General features: G+C 35.8%; 1 protein-coding gene across 1 annotated transcript; it reads right to left on the reverse strand.

Moving 5' to 3' along the window:
- Nucleotides 1–2,469: 2,469 nt before the first annotated feature.
- On the reverse strand, nucleotides 2,470–9,964 carry LOC150100935 (uncharacterized). Its single transcript, XM_090401721.1, has 3 exons — nucleotides 9,663–9,964; nucleotides 5,746–5,812; nucleotides 2,470–5,647 (listed from the first exon to the last, which is right to left on the reverse strand). Exons 2-3 carry the CDS (start codon nucleotides 5,786–5,788, stop codon nucleotides 5,124–5,126), a joined length of 567 nt encoding a protein of 188 aa, XP_090257847.1. The 5' UTR covers nucleotides 5,789–5,812; nucleotides 9,663–9,964; the 3' UTR covers nucleotides 2,470–5,123.
- Between the last annotated feature and the right edge of the window lie 7,930 nt (nucleotides 9,965–17,894).

A 17,894-nucleotide genomic window follows, 5' to 3' on the forward strand; every position in this document is an offset into this window, starting at 1 on the left:
TGGTGAAACTATTTTTGCTTCACCCTATAAAAAGTAACAAGAAGTATATCAAGAGTCATCGCAGTGACTCTTCAAGCTAAGTGTTGCAGCGAGTCACTGACTTCTCTTATTACAGAAATCATTAAGGGTCAAATTCGACCTCTTCAGTTTATAAGTTGAAATATTATTCATACATCTCTGATTTAAGATCGACAGCATTTTGAAAAGAGACTTTCTTTGTCGATATCTCTAGAAGTTGCTCAAATTATTTTGGACCAGATTTGAAATATAGTTGAAACTTAATTTCTGCTGAGAATTTTGGTACAAATTTGGCATCTGACCAAAACGAGGAGTTAATGGTTGTAAAAGAGAAGGAAGAAAGTAAAATGCCACTGACATTATTAAGATGTCATCGTTCTACCAATCAATCTAAAATAAATTATCTCTCTCTCTCTCCCATCCGTAGAAGTTTGTAAATCAATAGTAGGATATTTTATCATTTTTAAGCGACATGCTTTATGTGATGTACGCGAGGGCACAGCACTGAAAAAGCAGGAAATTGACAATTTAGAAAGATGTATTTGAATGTATTTTGATTAGCTGTATTGCCATTAGTTGTGTGACTGCAATTTCAGGAGGTATTTTCGTAGTCAAGAATTACCATAATGATATTATTCAATGAGCCCCATTGCAACCAGCTCTCATCCTTTTCAGTGAGTGAAAAAATGAAGTATGGGATACATTTTCATTCCATTGTCGTCAAAATTATAAATAAAACATTTCGTAAACTCATTGCACCTCTTAAAACTTGGAGATAAATTTTTCAATTTTCTCTAATAACGTTCACATTTATGCAAAATGTTATTCTCAAGACTATATTTTAAATGTTAAGATACGAACAGAATCCATTAAAATTATTTCTGTATCCATTAAAAAATTTCTTTCAAAAAAATACATGTCGTTACGTTTCTGATATGAAAATACGTTCTCTAAGAAACGCTTCTCATACATATAATTCTTGACGGTGAATGTCCTTTTTGAATGTCATTTAGAATGTCCATCACTGCTGCCATCTATTGGGTTTTATTGAAACCAAGTTTCTTTTTTAAAAAAAAACTATCAATTTTAAAATTGAAGTGAGTTATTTCCATTACATACCTAATAACTAAGGGAACTACAATAATATTGATCATTCTAAGTAAGATACAATAAGAAAATCATTCTCTCCTATTTTGAGATACTGTTAAAGAAGTATATTTGTTACTATTAGTTAAATTAAGGGAATATTAAAATCCCACATTGTTTTAAAGCCGAATAAGAATTATTTTGACAACTCGTATAGCAGAGTATTTAAGTTCTTTTCGCTATACCCTTAGTATTATATTTGTTCTAGCTACTCACTGATGAGATCTCAATAAAGATCGAAACCGGTCTGGCTAGTGACCTCCCACATAATGTATAACATCACCCATCTCCTAGGAGATGGGTTTTTACATTATGAGAAATACTAAGAATAATGATCAGAACTTTACCGCCTTTGCTGCGAGTTGTCCGGTATTGTACCACGTACTAGGGTCACTTGCATTAGCTCACGCTAGTGATCGCCGATACTTTTATAGTTTACTATATTCGGCATGAAACTCCTTGATTCCGATCTTTGAGTTTCTTATTCGGTTTTAAAACAATGTGGGATTTAATATCCCCTTAATTTGAATAGTGTTTACATCGCCGAAATGAAGCCTATTGGCTCTTTATTTTAAATATATTTGTCACTTCTTTGATGAACATTCATTTGAATTAATAACAGAGGACTGTATGAGACTTACCGGTCTTATAACGTAATGCCAAATACATCTCGATTTTCAGTCTCTTCAGAGAAAAAAAAATTCTTAACCCTCATGGGTGTTAAAGATTTTCTGTAATGGTCGTTGAAATCTTAGTGAATTGTTGCTTTTGTGTATGATTGCGATGTGTGAGCATTAAACAAACTGCCGTATTGAGCGTAGAGAAAGCCGTCTATTGAACTATGGAAAACAATGCACGTGTGTGTCTAAGAAATTTTTCACGGTGAGTTATAGAGGCAAGTTTTTATTGACGTGCGCAGTTTTATGAAACGTAACTTATACTTTTTGCATCATTGTTCCGAATAAAAAGAGTGTTATATCTTTGTGTGGCGTCACTTTCTTGTTAATTTTCTATCTTAAATCCTTCTCGTACCAACTAAGCCTGAAATCTCTAACTTATCTCTCTGGGGCCATTCGGAACTCTGACACAATTTATTTAATTTAGCTGCGCCAGCCAGAGTCCTAGTACAGAAGAGTTCTTGTACAAAGAAACCTTCCCAGAGTTTAAGTATTACCTAATCTTATTAAAGTATTAAAGTGCCTATAGAAACTTCAACATTGCAGTCATGGCCTAAACCTTCCTTAATTTCTCCTTATTCACAGGTTCGAACTTTAGCGAGTAGTAATTTCAATCTCATGCTCAGACTTACATAGAAAAACATGTTTATTAATTATCAAAATTTCATCCAATAAACTTTTACATATCAAGGTAGGTCATATCAGAATTCTAATTCATTAGCTGAGCTATAAGGAACATATTAATTATCAAAATAGTCTAACTTTTCATCTCTAGATTAAATAGGCACATATGCATCATAAAACAGTAATTCAAAATTCTAAGTAAAACTTGCTAACAAAGGTCAATTCACATTCAACTAAGTGTTGCATACTCTCAGACTACTGACCCAATATGATTATCACGTTTTGTCACTTAAAGAACTTTTAAGTGACTTTTGTCACTTAAAAGTTCTTTTTTTTTTCCAATCAGAAATCTGTTCTTTTCTCTTTGCCCCAATACTAATCGTTACAAGAATAAGCAATTTACTGTGTGTTACCAGTGTCCTGAGAGGACATCGCGCTTCTTTTCGTCCGTCCTTTGTAGTCAGACGTCTTTCTGTTTTATCGAGTCGCGTCCACGTGGAGGTTACGCTGATCGACGCAAATCGCCATTCCTTGCACTTTGCCTTATAAACGCTCGTCTACTGGATCGATATCGTCATCTCGGCCGTCCTTTTTGGGGAACTTATTCCGCTGTTTCGCATCGGTAAACTTTTGCCGATGGCCCTAGTTGGTGTCTGCAGTCAGCTCGCGTATAGCATCCCCGACTCCTTCAGCTAGCAACCAGGAAGGAGATTACTTCCGGCGCCGTCGATCGGTCAGCATTCTGCTTGTCCACACGAGAAAACAGGAACAGAAAAAAACGGGGGTTCAAACCCGATTGAACTCGCTTTTTATTCTTCTTTTTAGCGCCCTCCTTTCGTAATGGAGGATCTCTCACTGTGCTCTCCTATTCGCCCCTACGCGATAGCATCACACTTTTGCTCCTTGAAGAGCGCTCATTTCGCCGAACGCGAGTCCAGCTCGCCTTCCACGAACGCTTCCGTTGCTACGTTACGTCACCGTAGGCAGCTAGCTAGTAACCTTTGTTTGCAATTAGATTTACATTCTTACACAGTATAATTTAGACATCAATAATTTTAACAATATAATTCTATTCTGACATACAATTTTCTCCTCAACTTTACTTCTTTTGTAAGGTAATTGTAACAGGTTTTCTTTTATATTTTTCTTACTTAACCAATAGTGCAAACATTTCTAACTCAGAATTGTGTTTCTTGTTAAATCTTGAACGAATGACGTTTTGTTGAAAGAGTCCCCATTCAAGATCTAACAAGAGGTTTATAAGTTTATATTACAAGTAAGAATTGTTTTTCTCGAATAGCAGATTCTTTTCATTCACTGCAAAAATGTTCATTTGCAGTGAATGCATCCAGAATAGTGGACTAGCAAAAAACGACACAAAACCCAGATGTGCACGACAGAGAATTTGACAACAATCACAAACGTTAAATGACATCAGAATTTCGTAAGTTAGTGACCACATTATAGTAATCATAACTATGGCGCTGTATAATGTAATAATGGTAACGATGCGGGAGTTGTTTGATAAACAACAGTATTGTGCGTTGCTTCGTACCCTCCAAGGGAGAGCGCCTCGCATTCACTAGTGTACGATATAGGATAGGACTGATATATTATTTGTGAATATCTGAATGGATGGTTTAAAATATGGGAAGAAATTGGACAAACAAAGGGAATCCAATAATTTGTGACATACCGTTCGTCGTCTTTTGCTGATTTCGGAGCATGATAATCAGTCTACCTTGAAATGATAAGGAACATGGAATAGAGAAAAATATCCACGTATAGTTTGGCACAGTTGAATGTTTGATGTGAAAATGTTTTCTATCGCTTCTAGAATCCTATGCGCAATCATTTAACACTGACCTCATTTAAGATTTGAAACTTCTGTCTAAACATGCAATTATCTGTTATACTGCATCGTCTTCCCATATAGCAAACTGATCTTTGGGTATCTTTGAGATAAGACACGAGATTAAATTTAGTTTACACTAGTATTTTTTTTCTGTCTCGTCAATAGTTTCCCTTGCCCCATATATTCTTGACTTCTACCTGCTCTTTCCTCGGTGTCAAATGCCAAAGTTTAATTGAAAAAACACATCGTCTACTTCAGTCATACATCTACGAAGTACAAAATAGGAGAGTAAATATTAAAAGTTTAGAAAACTTAAAATTTTGCAACTGAAATATGGAAGAATTCTTAATTTTAATTAAATTTCGATTTCTGAAAAACATTGGGAACTAAAATAATAGCTGTTATTATTCAAATGACAAAGTAAACTAACTTACACAGAGAGAGAGAGAAAGATTGTAAAAGTTTCTTCTCTCTGTCGACCGCTATCTTGATTATCATACACCTGAATTGCTTAAAGGTTTCACCTGTACAAATAGAATTTCCGAATAAGCCAAACTTTCTTGATAAGATTCACATAAAGTATGTTGTTTAAGCAAATATGGGTCATTATTTCAACTGAACTAAAAATTCACAAGTAATATTTTACTGCCGACTTTTATTTATTAAAAGAAACGAATATGAAAGTCACAGCAGTCCCAGTATATAAGCATAAAGTAGGTAATGTCTATGCAGCGTCAAAAACATTCACACTTTCCAAGACTTCAGTGGTGAAGAAGTCGACATGCATTCACAGGGCACATGTTTCAAAATGTTTTTATGAAACCCTGGAACGCTTTTGTTATGTCATTTTCTAATGTGGATGGTATTTCATCTTGATGTTTGGTGAGGGATTCTTTCACCCATTCCAACAACACTGGCTTTCCTTCAATAACATCAATTTTGGACATGTGATAGATTTTGAAGCTGTCGAGGGACACAGTTCCATTGAACATGGCCGTCATTTTTACTGTTGAAGACACCTCATTTAACGTTCCCTGTACAGGCCCTTCTATTGGAACCACAAAGTAACGGTAGCCTAGTACCTGCGACTGGAGAGATAATCCCTGCACTGTCAAGTTCACCATCAAGGTCTGCCTCTCTCCTGGTTTTCCTGACAGAGAGCAATCCCCTTGACGACGAATTTTGGAAAGTCCCTGAACGGTACCATTGCTGTACGTAAGTTGGTCGAATTCAAAGTTACCAATTTCCGTGGGCTCGTAGGTCGTAGACCCTCTTGTTCTGTTGATTATCTGATCCACTAGGGTATTGCAGCTTTCTCCTGACACCCCTGCACGAAGAAAAAAGAAACGATGCATATATTAATTTCTTTAAGAGAAGGGTTATTTATGCAACTTCATTGAGAATAACTGAATATACCTTCCTTACCTTGGCTGAGGAATACGGCAAACAGCACAAGATATAGCATCATGATGTCAGCGACTCTTCAAAACTCCTTGAAGAGAAAAAATTACCTATTTGTATTCGCAAAAATGTGAACAAATTGAGTAATTGTTATCTTACAGCAAAGGTTATTATTAAATAATTAGTGTACGTAAGTGTTTCATCGGTATATTTTGGACCACGTTTGGCTCACGACTAGACACGAGTAATTTGTCCTGTGCCCCCATCCAAATGATACCGAGATCTTGTAGTCAACTTGGATGCTTCAGTCTCTCTGACGTTTCAACTGTTCCGAAAGATGCTTTATAGAGTTTACATCGGACTCTCTGATCAATGTACCTTTTTCTCCTGTCACTAAAATCACATCGCCATAGTGTATTATCGTACGTTGATTTCCAAATTTCATGGAAGTTCTACAAAGTAAGAACCGGAGAATTGTTCAGCATGCCCTTTATCAAAATTTACCATGTTGAGAAGATCTTGAGAGAATAGTAATTTAATTGTAGAGACAACGGTAATAGAAATTCAGTCATTTTAAATTTCGCCTAATTTGAGTACAATTTCTATGAACAGAAAGAAATTCAAGTCAGGAGAGCTCAATTTCGCCACACAAATTTGTACATGGAATTATCTGAATAGCGATAGAAAGCATGTATGGCACAGCCTAACATACAGTTCCATTATGTGGACAACATTTTCCTCATTCTTTCAAGAACTAAAACACAATTGATGGGGTATCACCCACTCAGATAACTTAAAACCCGATTGTCTTTCAATGTAATCTGAAGGAAACAATTCGCTTCCAGGATAAGTAGTGAGGATTTCCATTTATGCTTCTCAAGAATGGCTGTAAACAAGTGCGGGAGAAAATAATCCTGACCATTCAAATAGTCATCTGCAAAACTTGCAACAGAGCGTCACATTAACAGTTTCCGTTAGGGTTCGCTCATAGGAACCTTTTTTTTTTCTAGTCGTTCAAATGTGCATCGAATTCATTCCAGAATTATATATGAATAATTGTAATATGCATGCACGTCGGTAATCAGTAATGATCCAGTAGAATACTGGAAGGTCATTACTGTTGTGAATAGCTTGCGATCAACACGATGGTCAAGTTCAGATAGCAGGCACATGCGAAATATCACACGCTGTTTAAGCAGTCGAAAACAATAACAAGAAAATGGATGAAATCAGTGCTTCTCGGTGTACCTAATTGTCAATCTCATCCATCATCATGAAGCAGATCATCTGTGTGATGACATAATTTTTCTTAACAGAAATTCAAATTTCACTTCATAAAGCACCTTAATTAAATTTTTCCAGTTACGCTTCTTTCTAATGCACCACATTACGGAAGTTTCCCCCTTAGAATATCCTCCTATTTGATCATTCGCTAATAATATTTCTGCCCCATCATGTAAAACGCATTTAACACAATAATTCCTCTACAAAAGCCACCAACGATTTTCTACTTTATTTTTCGATTTCTTTTTCTAAATGCTGATTTTACTACTCCAACTTCCTAATAGTTAGGTCATCTTCCCTTGAAATGTTCACAACTCTAACTAGTTTTCCAAGTAGCACAGCAGTTAACCCTAATTATTCTTTAAACACTAGATGTCGTTTCCCCAAGTTACCCTTCTAAGTATTTCGTGAATGTTTCCCGTCCTTTAGGCTATTCAGACAAATCTCGCGCCGCTGATTTCTTCTCCAATGAATCTACATTTACACATTTGTTCTCATCTGTTCGCCGGAATTATTATATTTCCAAGAAGTTGGATGATCTTTTTGTGTTTGTTTGATTTCCTAGTTTGGATTATTGGCTTCACTCGTTTGATCTAAACTGTCAAGTGAACATGAGAGTTCAGAAGAATCTTGTCCAACGTGGAAACCAAAAACAAAAGTCATTTACTTGTTCAGATGACCTTTCCCGATGTTCTGAAGGTTTCTATTTCAGAACCGAACTCGACTCTATGCCTCCTTTTTATTCTGTCTCATTGGCTCTTCCCAACATGAGAGTTGCTCATTTCAATTCACTTTTAAGAGAGACTCCAAATTCGCATGTTCGGATCTATCGACAGTAGATCTTCTTGCTTATGTTATTTAACTTTAGAGAAGTGCGTGAAATGTTTGGGGAAATCTTGAGTTGTTATAAAGAGTAACCAAGTCTTTATATATCAGAGTTATGGTAGAAAAACTCCTATACGAAAAGAGCCTTTGCGAAATTTATAAAAGTTCCCACTTACGTCAATGTCTCATGGTGAACGTGTACAATTGGATTATTAGCTTTCTCTCTGATACATATTGCGTGTGATGGCTGATGGTTTTTATTTTCAAACATTCCAATAAAGATGGAGTCTCACAAAGTTCCAGTCTTTTACTTAATCTTTTTCCTCTATATATATCAACGATCTTCTCCAGTTGACTGCAACGCTAATCCACAGTTTTACTGCGGACACTACACTGCGCTGCTAGTTGCAATTTGACCAACCTTGCTCTACCCAAATGTAACCAAAACTTAGAATATTGACTTCTACAATCCTGAATTCAGTTCTGATCTACAAACCATTCTTCAGTAGTGTTCTATAACCGTGTTTCTTTCATTTCTAGGAAAATTCGATTCTTATTACATGCAAAAAAAACTATCCACTTCTTTGAGTCTTATTTTTGACAACTCCTACACCTTTAGACAAAGGATTTCTTCTTGAGGTAACTCTCACTTCCAATCTCTTGGCCCAAGCATATTAAAGATGACATTCCTTCGTCGGAGAAATTCGGTTTTCTCTTTCGTTCGAGGCAATAACTTTCTCCCTGAAGCTGTTAACCTGGTACAAATCACCACTTCGTCCAAACGTTGAATACTGTTCTCTCATCTGAAGCAGTGTCCATAAAAATCTCCTTTAAAATAATTGACTCACTGCAGAAATTCAGATATTGTACTTCTATTTCTCAACAGAAATATAAATATCTTTGGAATCGAATAAAAATAATTTTCAACTTAAAGACTCAGTTACTGTGAAAGGTTAATGGGTGCCACACATATTTTGTCTATAATAATGACGCTATTTCGGTATCAATGCTTAGTCCAAATGGCGTAATATTAATTACGACACGACTGTCTGTCACTTAAACCACCAACTTTGTTCTCTAAAATTCAAGGATAACCTTGAGACAGATTACACAAGGGCAAGCCACTATCAGTGCAGCTTGCATTGTATTCTCATCGTCTGCAAAATGATAAAATCCGAATCAATTTATTTCAACGTAGATGTTCTTGCATTTAAAAAACAGACATTTTTTACTTAGAATTAAATATTTTCCACCTCAAAAATCGCTTTGAAGTATAATTATTGGTCAGAATAAACAGTACTTGGGCTAAAGACATTTCTCTATTAATGCCTAATGTACTTAAATGCCATTAGGATACTACATTTGCATGAAAGGATACTGCTTTATTTATTTATTTAAAGACTTTATAAATATTTTTCTTTAATGCTTGGCACTTTCTAGACTTCTAGATGTTTTGAGAATTTTGTGAAGTTAACCTTTCATTTATGCTCGCCCTAAACCACCAAGAAAGTCACAATCTGTATTTTGACAAGCCTCTAATGCAGTGATCTTATGATTAATGAAAAAAAAACAATCTAATTTCTTCAAGAATCATTACATATCAAAATGTATATCCACAGTTAAATAGAAAATTTACAATCAGAATTAAATCCAGAATTATGCATCGCATGTGATTCAGAAAATTGGAAATTCACATAACTCCACATATTCTATATATTTACATATAACATTTTCTTCTAATTTTAACCTTTCCCGTTTTTATAAAAACAGTCCATCGCATATACGCATTTATATCACGTTGAAGAAAAAGTGTTTCAAATACAGCTACTTACCAGGCAACACGAGAACTTCAGTGACGTGAAAAGATGTCCAGTTTTATATACGAAGCTCTCTAATCTCCTTTTCAACATGGAAAATGTGGTATCGCCTGATTGCAAATATTAACGTCAATCTTCTCTCGCTCTTATCAACAATAGATATAATAGAGACAGGTTCTTGGTCGTCCCTTAATGCATCTTCTTGGTCACTACCATCACTCGAAAACAAATGCAACAGGTATTAATTTTCATTAATAGTCTCTTATTCGGAGATTAAGTAATTAGTAATTACTTAATTACTCCACTTCTTTTCGAAATTGTCCTGAAAATGTGAAGGTCGTTTCCTACCTGATATTAACGTTTAGTTTTGTTTTTATTTTCGTGGAATGCCTTATCAGAAAACAAGAATGCATGCATTGTTAGCTTGGGAGAACATCTCTGTTCTTTCATCATGCATTTTGTGAATGATGTTAACTGTCCATCGCATTGCTGACTACATTATCAAATGTTATCTTATTTAATGTGCGAAGTGGGAGATTGTTAAAGGAACAAACCGTTTCGAATGTATTATAATCTTCTGCAGCGATGAAAAAGATTATAACATTGAAGTAATAAATTAAATTCATAAAAGAATATCAAGTTGCTCAATTTAAAAAGTAAACGATTACAAGATTTAGTGAAGGGTAGGATGTCCGTTGGCTGATGTTTTTATTTTAAATAAAATAGACTGAAATTCTTTGAATATGAAACCATTCAATCAACTTGGCCTACAATCTTTGACCTTCAGTCTGGATATTTCGACCTGAAAACGCCACCCTGCTTGACGGAGTGAATGGTTCTCGGACGTGAGTACCGTTTGTACCATGAGTTCAAGTAGGACTCACGCACTGTTTTCCCGCCATCCAATAAATCTGTACCCGTTGAGCAAACTCTTAAGCGTTATTCCACGCACTTCCAAGTAATCTACACTTTCTACGTATCTTAGAATCTAGAATTTAAACGTCGCGTTTGTTTAAAGCGAACTAAATGATTAAACCATAAATCGAAGTTTTTTTCTGATTACTTAATGTTGATATTCAAGCTTCAAAAATATTACTGTGCAGGGTGAATTTTAAAAAGAAAATTCCATGAAACAAATGTCAAGTGATAAATGAACGAAAGTAAGAATTCTGTTATATTTTCAACGATTCCATCGTTTGTCAGGCTGAAGACACCGTCTGTTCGTTGGAAATGATTTTGTTTTTATTCTAGCCACATATTATTAAGAGAGACCTCCTTGGAATCATTGCACTTATCGAGAGAGCCACAAACTACCCGCGCCAGCTGACATATTGTTCTTGCATTCATTCATACTGCTTGCAATCACAACATCCACAGGCAATCCATTCCAGTCACGCACCACCCAATCAGAAAAAAATCTGGCTCTCGTGCCATCCTTGACGGCATTCATTATGAACTTCCAAGGATTCCATCTCGTCCTTTCCCTACCCTCCATAAAATGAAAAATTCCATCTACTGAAATCCTGTATGACCCTTTCAGAAATTTGTAAGTCTCAATCATATCACTCCTCTTTCTCCTGTTTGCTAGTGTCTGCAGTTGAAAAATTCTCAATTTGTCTTCATAATCAGAATTTCACAATAGTGATGTAATTTTTAACTCATTCGTATTGTCTCTACTTATCAGAATCACAACGGAAGCCAGGAGACCAGACTTGCGCACAATAGAGCAAAAATGACTTAAGGTTAATTTCAACATTGCAATTATCTTCTGAGTTGTATTTGCAATCTTCGCTATATAGCTCTTGAGCTTCAACTACCTATTTCCTGAAACTCCAAGATCCCTAGCCTCATCAGTTTCTTCTAGATAATCCCACCAACATATGACATTGGATATCAAATACACCAAAGTGCATGACCTTTCATTTATTAGCAATGAACTGGTAGCCATTATCCAATGCCCACAAATCCAGCCTATTCAAATCATTCTACAAGTACTGCTTATCAGCAACATTCCTAATTACTCTTCCTATCTTTGCATCATCAGCTATTCTCTGATGATGCAAAGAAGGATTTATCGCCTGTCAATGTATCATTAATGTATACAGATCGAATAACAGTGGACCAAGAAGTAATACTTTGTTATACTGCTGGTTATCTTAAATCTTGCGGACTCCTATCCCCCCGCATACCTGTTTTTCATATGTCAGTCATCCACCCTTTTCATGGAATGCCTTGGGAAAACATTAACAAGACATTATCGATATAAAATATCCACGCTAATAGTTTATAATCCAAACCCATATTCTCCAATTTATGGAACAGTCTTCTGTGCTGTATTCTGTTAAAAGCCGTAGAAAAATCCAAACGTATCACGCTGTATCTATTCCCCCTTGTCTAGTTCAATGGTAACATTGTTATAGAATATAAGCAAGTTGCTTAAACATAACCTTCCCTTATAAATCCATGCTGTTCATTGGAGAGTAGAGATTTTCTGTCAGCCAACCCATTTCTTATGCGAGGTCTTTTCAACTTTTTGAAAATATTTACCACCTGTTAGAAGATACTGATATGTCGATAGTTGGATATATCACCCTTTGCACCACCCTTGTGCAACCGAACTACCATCAATATTCTTTCCGCTCCTGTGAAATATTCCCTTTCTGCTCTGGGATCAAATTTTATAGCTTGGTCAGAGGAAGAATGGTCAGCTCAGCTGAACACACTTTTAGAATCCATGCTGGTATTTCATCAGCCCCTATTGCTGAAGTTTGTGCTCTAAGACCTCCTCATAACATCAGTTTCTTCATCTAGTGAAGAGGTAGCAGTGAGCTCAATGTTGCATACACCAGGTTGATAGTGTTATGTCGTTACTTTTCCTATAATAATTTACTTTATGAATTTACCTCCCTACAATGACTACAAGACTTACAAAATTTCCCTGACTCTAATATCTGTATCACGTCTTACGTGTTCATTCTATAAGGAAACCAAATTCTATATCTCTAGCCGATTCCTAATTTTACTCACGTTCTTACCCTGACAGTTAAAGGTTATTCCTTGCTAAAAGAAACGAATCCTCTAATTTCTCTCTGGGGCCGTCTCCTCTTCAGATATCGACAAATTTATTTTTTTAAGTTGCGCCAGTCAATATCTTAGAATAGAGGGGACTCTTATTCAGAGAGACTTTTCGTGCACATGAGTGAATAAATTTAGTGCTTAAACTCGTAAATTAAACGCTTTACTGTGGCTAAGTAAATTCTGGTTTGCAGTCGTAACCTTTATAACAACATGTTATACCTTTCTTTCAATCCCCCCCCCCCGCCATGGTTCAGATTAATGGGCGGTAGTTTTGATTCATATCACAGGCAAAAGTCAGGTATAGAAGAAAAAACATATTTATTGGAATCTAAAGACATACACTTAGACCCATCTCACTTTCAATTAGTTCAATGACATGCTAAATCAAACTGATTAATACTCTAATTCATGAACAATAAATCCTTCTTTTAAGTTAGAAGTGTATATCAGAAGATATACAATTGTAATCAATATTCTACCTGCTATGTTAGTCTTGCACGTTAAACTAGTCACAATCATCTATAATCATTCCAGACAATTTGTCTTGTGGACATTATAGCCACTGCTAAATAACCACTTAAAGTTCTTAAATACTTTCTATACGCGATTATTACACTACAAAGATCTTTCCCTTTTACTGACTGGGTAATTATACAACATAATCTGTACTTTATCATTTCTTGGGGCAGGGTCTCCAGGTCTGTCTGAACGGTCCTTCTTTGTTTGAATTACCTCTCGATACTTCCATAAGCCTGCATCCACGTGGTGGGTTGGGTTACATGGTGCACCTGGCGCCGTTCCCGCGCGTATTCTGAATCTGTTTCAGACCATCCTCGTTACTACTGCAGGTTCATAGGATACGTTCGCGATATTATTCCGTCGGAACTTTCAGCGAAGGAGCGAAGACAGCATATGCCGACATCTCACGCTTTAGCACCGGCAGAAATTCAGACATCGAGAGGAAAAGCACACTGTCCGGTATCGTACTATCGCCAAGAGACACCATCAGGAACTTCCGGTCCACGGGAGAAGTCGAATCATCATCCAGAAAAATAGGCGAAAAAAGCCTTGGGAGAGGGGGCGCAACCCCTTTTTATTCTCCCTTCACTTCCTCCCTTTTTAGCACCCTGTTACTAGCTGCGATATTTTCCCGCCAGCTACTTTCTTTGTCCACGGGGATTTCGGCACATCGAGATCTCTAACAGCGTCTTTTGGGAAACGAATGGGTGTCGCTTTCCAAATTGCCAATGCCTCAGGCTCGCCCGTGATCTTTGGACTATTGTTTACGTCTGATTTACCCATTCACTGTATACGTGATGCATTCATATAATATTAATTTATACACAAAGTTCTCTACATGGTATTACTATTCTAGAAAAGGAAGTAATTCTATTTACAGTTAGTACTTTATTTCTTCTGCTCGAGTACAAGGTTTTTTCTCTCAGCTGATTTTTCTGACTTGTTAAATCCTGAATGAATTGTTTCCTTTTAAAAGATTTTCTTTTTTGATTCTGATTATCTTTAACTTATTTTCATACTCTGACTCGGCTTTCCGTTCGATCTTTGTAATTCTTCTGCCCTGCTGCTAATAATATTCATAACTGACATCATCCTAATGCACGCGATATTCCTTCCACATAATATTTTTCTTACGAATCTATGGAATGGGACTTTGATATTGTAGTGCCTGAAGAGAGAAACTGAGACGGATATAGACCACTATTGGAGAATACAATATTTCTTGTGTTGTTACAGTTTTATGGAGCCAGACTCTTTAAACGCAGCATGTTATACTGGAGGTGTATTATGACGAGGTCAAAAACGTCTTTAAAGTCTTCTAGATGATAAACTAACACCGGGCGATGAAATTCGCCAACCACCTAAAGATATTCATATTTTCATATTCCCATCCACCTTTTAGTGGGATCTGAACCTACATTAGTTAGCGGAAATGCAATCCTCTTGGCCAACCAAGAAGATTGCATATAAAGCCCTAATAAAGAGCTTTATATACAGCTAATAAAGCAATTATTAAAATTTCGTGACTGCTGATAAGCAGTCTATCTATCTTGAACAGATAATGAACAAGGAAACAACGAAAATGTGCGCATGTATTTCGTCTGAGTTGAACGGTTTGAGCAATCGAAATGTTTTGTTGCCATCGCTTGTGGAATTTTACCCAATTTTTTTAACAATCAACAGATTTGAAACGGAATGCGATTTTTTTAAAGAGATAGCTGTAAATTAATGTCTGGATATCTTTGTGAGATACGAAGACAGGAGATTAATTTATAGTTAAATTAGTGTTTCTCTTTTGCCTGTTTTGTGTGATTAAAAACTGAATATATCACGAAGCCCCCACTTTGTTCCTCTTTTAAATTTTCATGGACAAGGTCGATGTCTTTTCAGTCGAAACATAAATGTCAGTCTACACAACCGGGACAGTGAGCAATGGAGAAAGGCAAATAAAGATTTGTTCATTCATTTTTTCATGAGGGTGGCTGTAACAAGTGCAGGAAAGAATAATCGTGACCAGTCCAAGATTTCTGCTCTACCTTAAGGTAGACAGAGATCTTGAATCATTATGGAGATTCTGACTCATCATTCAGAACCAGGAGCGGCTCGTGCATAGGCACTGCGGAACTGTAGCACCCCCAGTTTTTCTCGATATATCAATGTTTATTAATTCATTTATAAATGTATTATTTAATTTGTAATATTTAATTTTATCATCAACAATCCTATACAATTCTTATTTTGTAAAAAAAAAATAAAAATAAAAATCCATCTTGTAGCACTTAGGAGGCGAAGGACGCTAGCAGCGCTGTGTTTACCACAGTGTCATATTGCTACGCGCACAAGCATATGCACGTCATAATGAGATGCGAGCTATTAGCGTAATGCGGCACTATCCGTCGCGCAGTTCCACTGTTTATATGCAGTTTGCGCCAGTAGTAGAGTGTTCGTGGTGCTTATCGTGTTTACTCCGTCTCTTTAAATATTTGGACATTACAATTAAAGACATAACATTTGTTATAGTTTTTATTTCAGACCATTATTGGGGTTATGATAATGGATTTTATTTTTAAGTAATTTTGAATTATCCCAAACTGTATAATTTTATCGATAATAAACAATATTTTTTCCTGTTTAATTTTTTTAATTCTAAACATAATTTATTTTAACATTATAAACATTAATATTCAAATCAATACTCTAAACACTACTGAAGCAATGCATTAGATTTTTCTGCGAGGAAACACGTGACTGTTGATCCATTCTTGTGTAGAGGTTTAGGGAGACGATTTTGATATACGCGGTCTTAGTTCCAACATTAGCGATGGGTCAACTTCAGCATTGAAAACAACACATAACAGAAAACCAAATGAATTTCTTCATTCACTTTCATCTCAGTTGGCAAAGTCATACAATTTTACTCTTCGATTAACTTAAAATTTCCTATTGGCAAAAAGTTCTCTGCCCCATCCTATCAAATTCCTTTGCTGCATTCATCTTCTCTGAAAACTTCACTTCTGAACTTTTTTTTATTCCTTTCTCTAAATGCCAATTTTTTATGGTCCATCTTCGTAATAGTAAGGTCATCATACGTAGAGAGTTTAATACCCTAATCATGCTCTAAACCACTCCAAATCTTTTCATCACAAACGAACCTTCTCAGTAAACGTCTCCACAAAATTAAGATTAAGGCTTCGATAGAGCACTCATCACACAACTATTCTTATCGTGTGTGGAGAAGTGGGATGACCTTAACTTCTTTGGTTGAGTTTTTTCAGTGGTTTGATCCAAACATTTGCAGCGAACATGTCGCAATACAATTCTTGTTGGTTTCGTATGTAAGCCTTGGTTCTCATTGGAGTGTTTTTAAAATTATGTTTACAATTTTAATAGAATCTCCACCTTCGTTTGTATTGACAGTCTTGTTATATATCCTTTTGTTACTCGAAACATACAACATTCGATTCTCCTTTTTGATTTTTATCGAAGAGAGAAGCATCTTTTGCAACGTGGAAACCAAAAAACAAAGTCGACCATTTCCTTGTTCCGATGACATTTTCTGGCTATTCTGAGGTTTATGCTTCAGAATCGACCTCCGTTCATGTCGTCTTTATTCTCAGATAATATTTGAAATGTTCAGTGATAACACATTCTTTAAAATATCAGTATTATAAAAATTAAATCAGTAATTCAGCATTACAAATTAAAACTGAGGAAATGATTGAAATGTTTATTTTTTTTTTTAATTCATCAAAAATAAGACCGAACAAATTGCGTTAATCTCTGAAAACGCACACGTTTTGTATAACCATAAACTGGCTTCGGAGTTGCTAGAAAATAAAAGAATACCAAGCAACACATTTCAATAGCTGACAGAGCGATGATGTCATCCACGTCTTTAGCGGCTGGAAAAGAAAACTCCAGTGTTCACTCGTGACAGAATGAGAGTGAAAGAAGCAAATAATGTCTTGGTATTATTATAAAAATAATTCTGACCTCAAGGACCTCCTTAAAAGGTCTCAGAAACCCCCAGAGATGTGTGTGTGTGGGAAAACTGTATCGTGAATCCCTATACACAGTCTCTGTACACACTTACTTTTATTATGTGAGAGGAAATTTAACTGAATTTTATTCATTTTGTAAATTGCATTTGATTTGATGTCGTATACGACAGTTAATAGCAGGTTGCTGCATTTGGAGAAACGTGGCTCTAATAGGCGGCATAATAGAAACATAGTGAAGAAAAGTTACTGAACAAATATATCCAAAGATCAGTTTTTACTGTTAACATAAAAACATACGCAACTTTTATTTTTACACGCAAAATATGGCTGAAGGATACGTTAATGAAAACGTACAATTATCTAATCTGGTTGTATTGAACATTTCGGTATCATGTATGAGGCTTCTATGGTTCGGATATCCTCCGTGTGAATTCCGCTCAATAGAACACATAATTACAAAAAGAGAAAATGTTTTAGAGAATTCAAAATCTCACTTTCGTATACCATTTAGTATACGAAAATACTTGGACAAATAAGTGCGTTGCTACATCGTCTTATTAGGCCTGAGTGTGTGATTTGTATTATATTCCAGGATTGCATGCCTGAGTTTTTTTTTTTTTTTTTTTGACGTTGGGATCCCCCACCATCC

Source organism: Typopeltis vanoorti, chromosome 12 (genome assembly GCF_054136105.1).
Source record: "Typopeltis vanoorti isolate ZY-2024b chromosome 12, IOZ_Tvanoo_1.0, whole genome shotgun sequence".
NCBI lineage: Eukaryota > Metazoa > Arthropoda > Arachnida > Uropygi > Thelyphonidae > Typopeltis > Typopeltis vanoorti.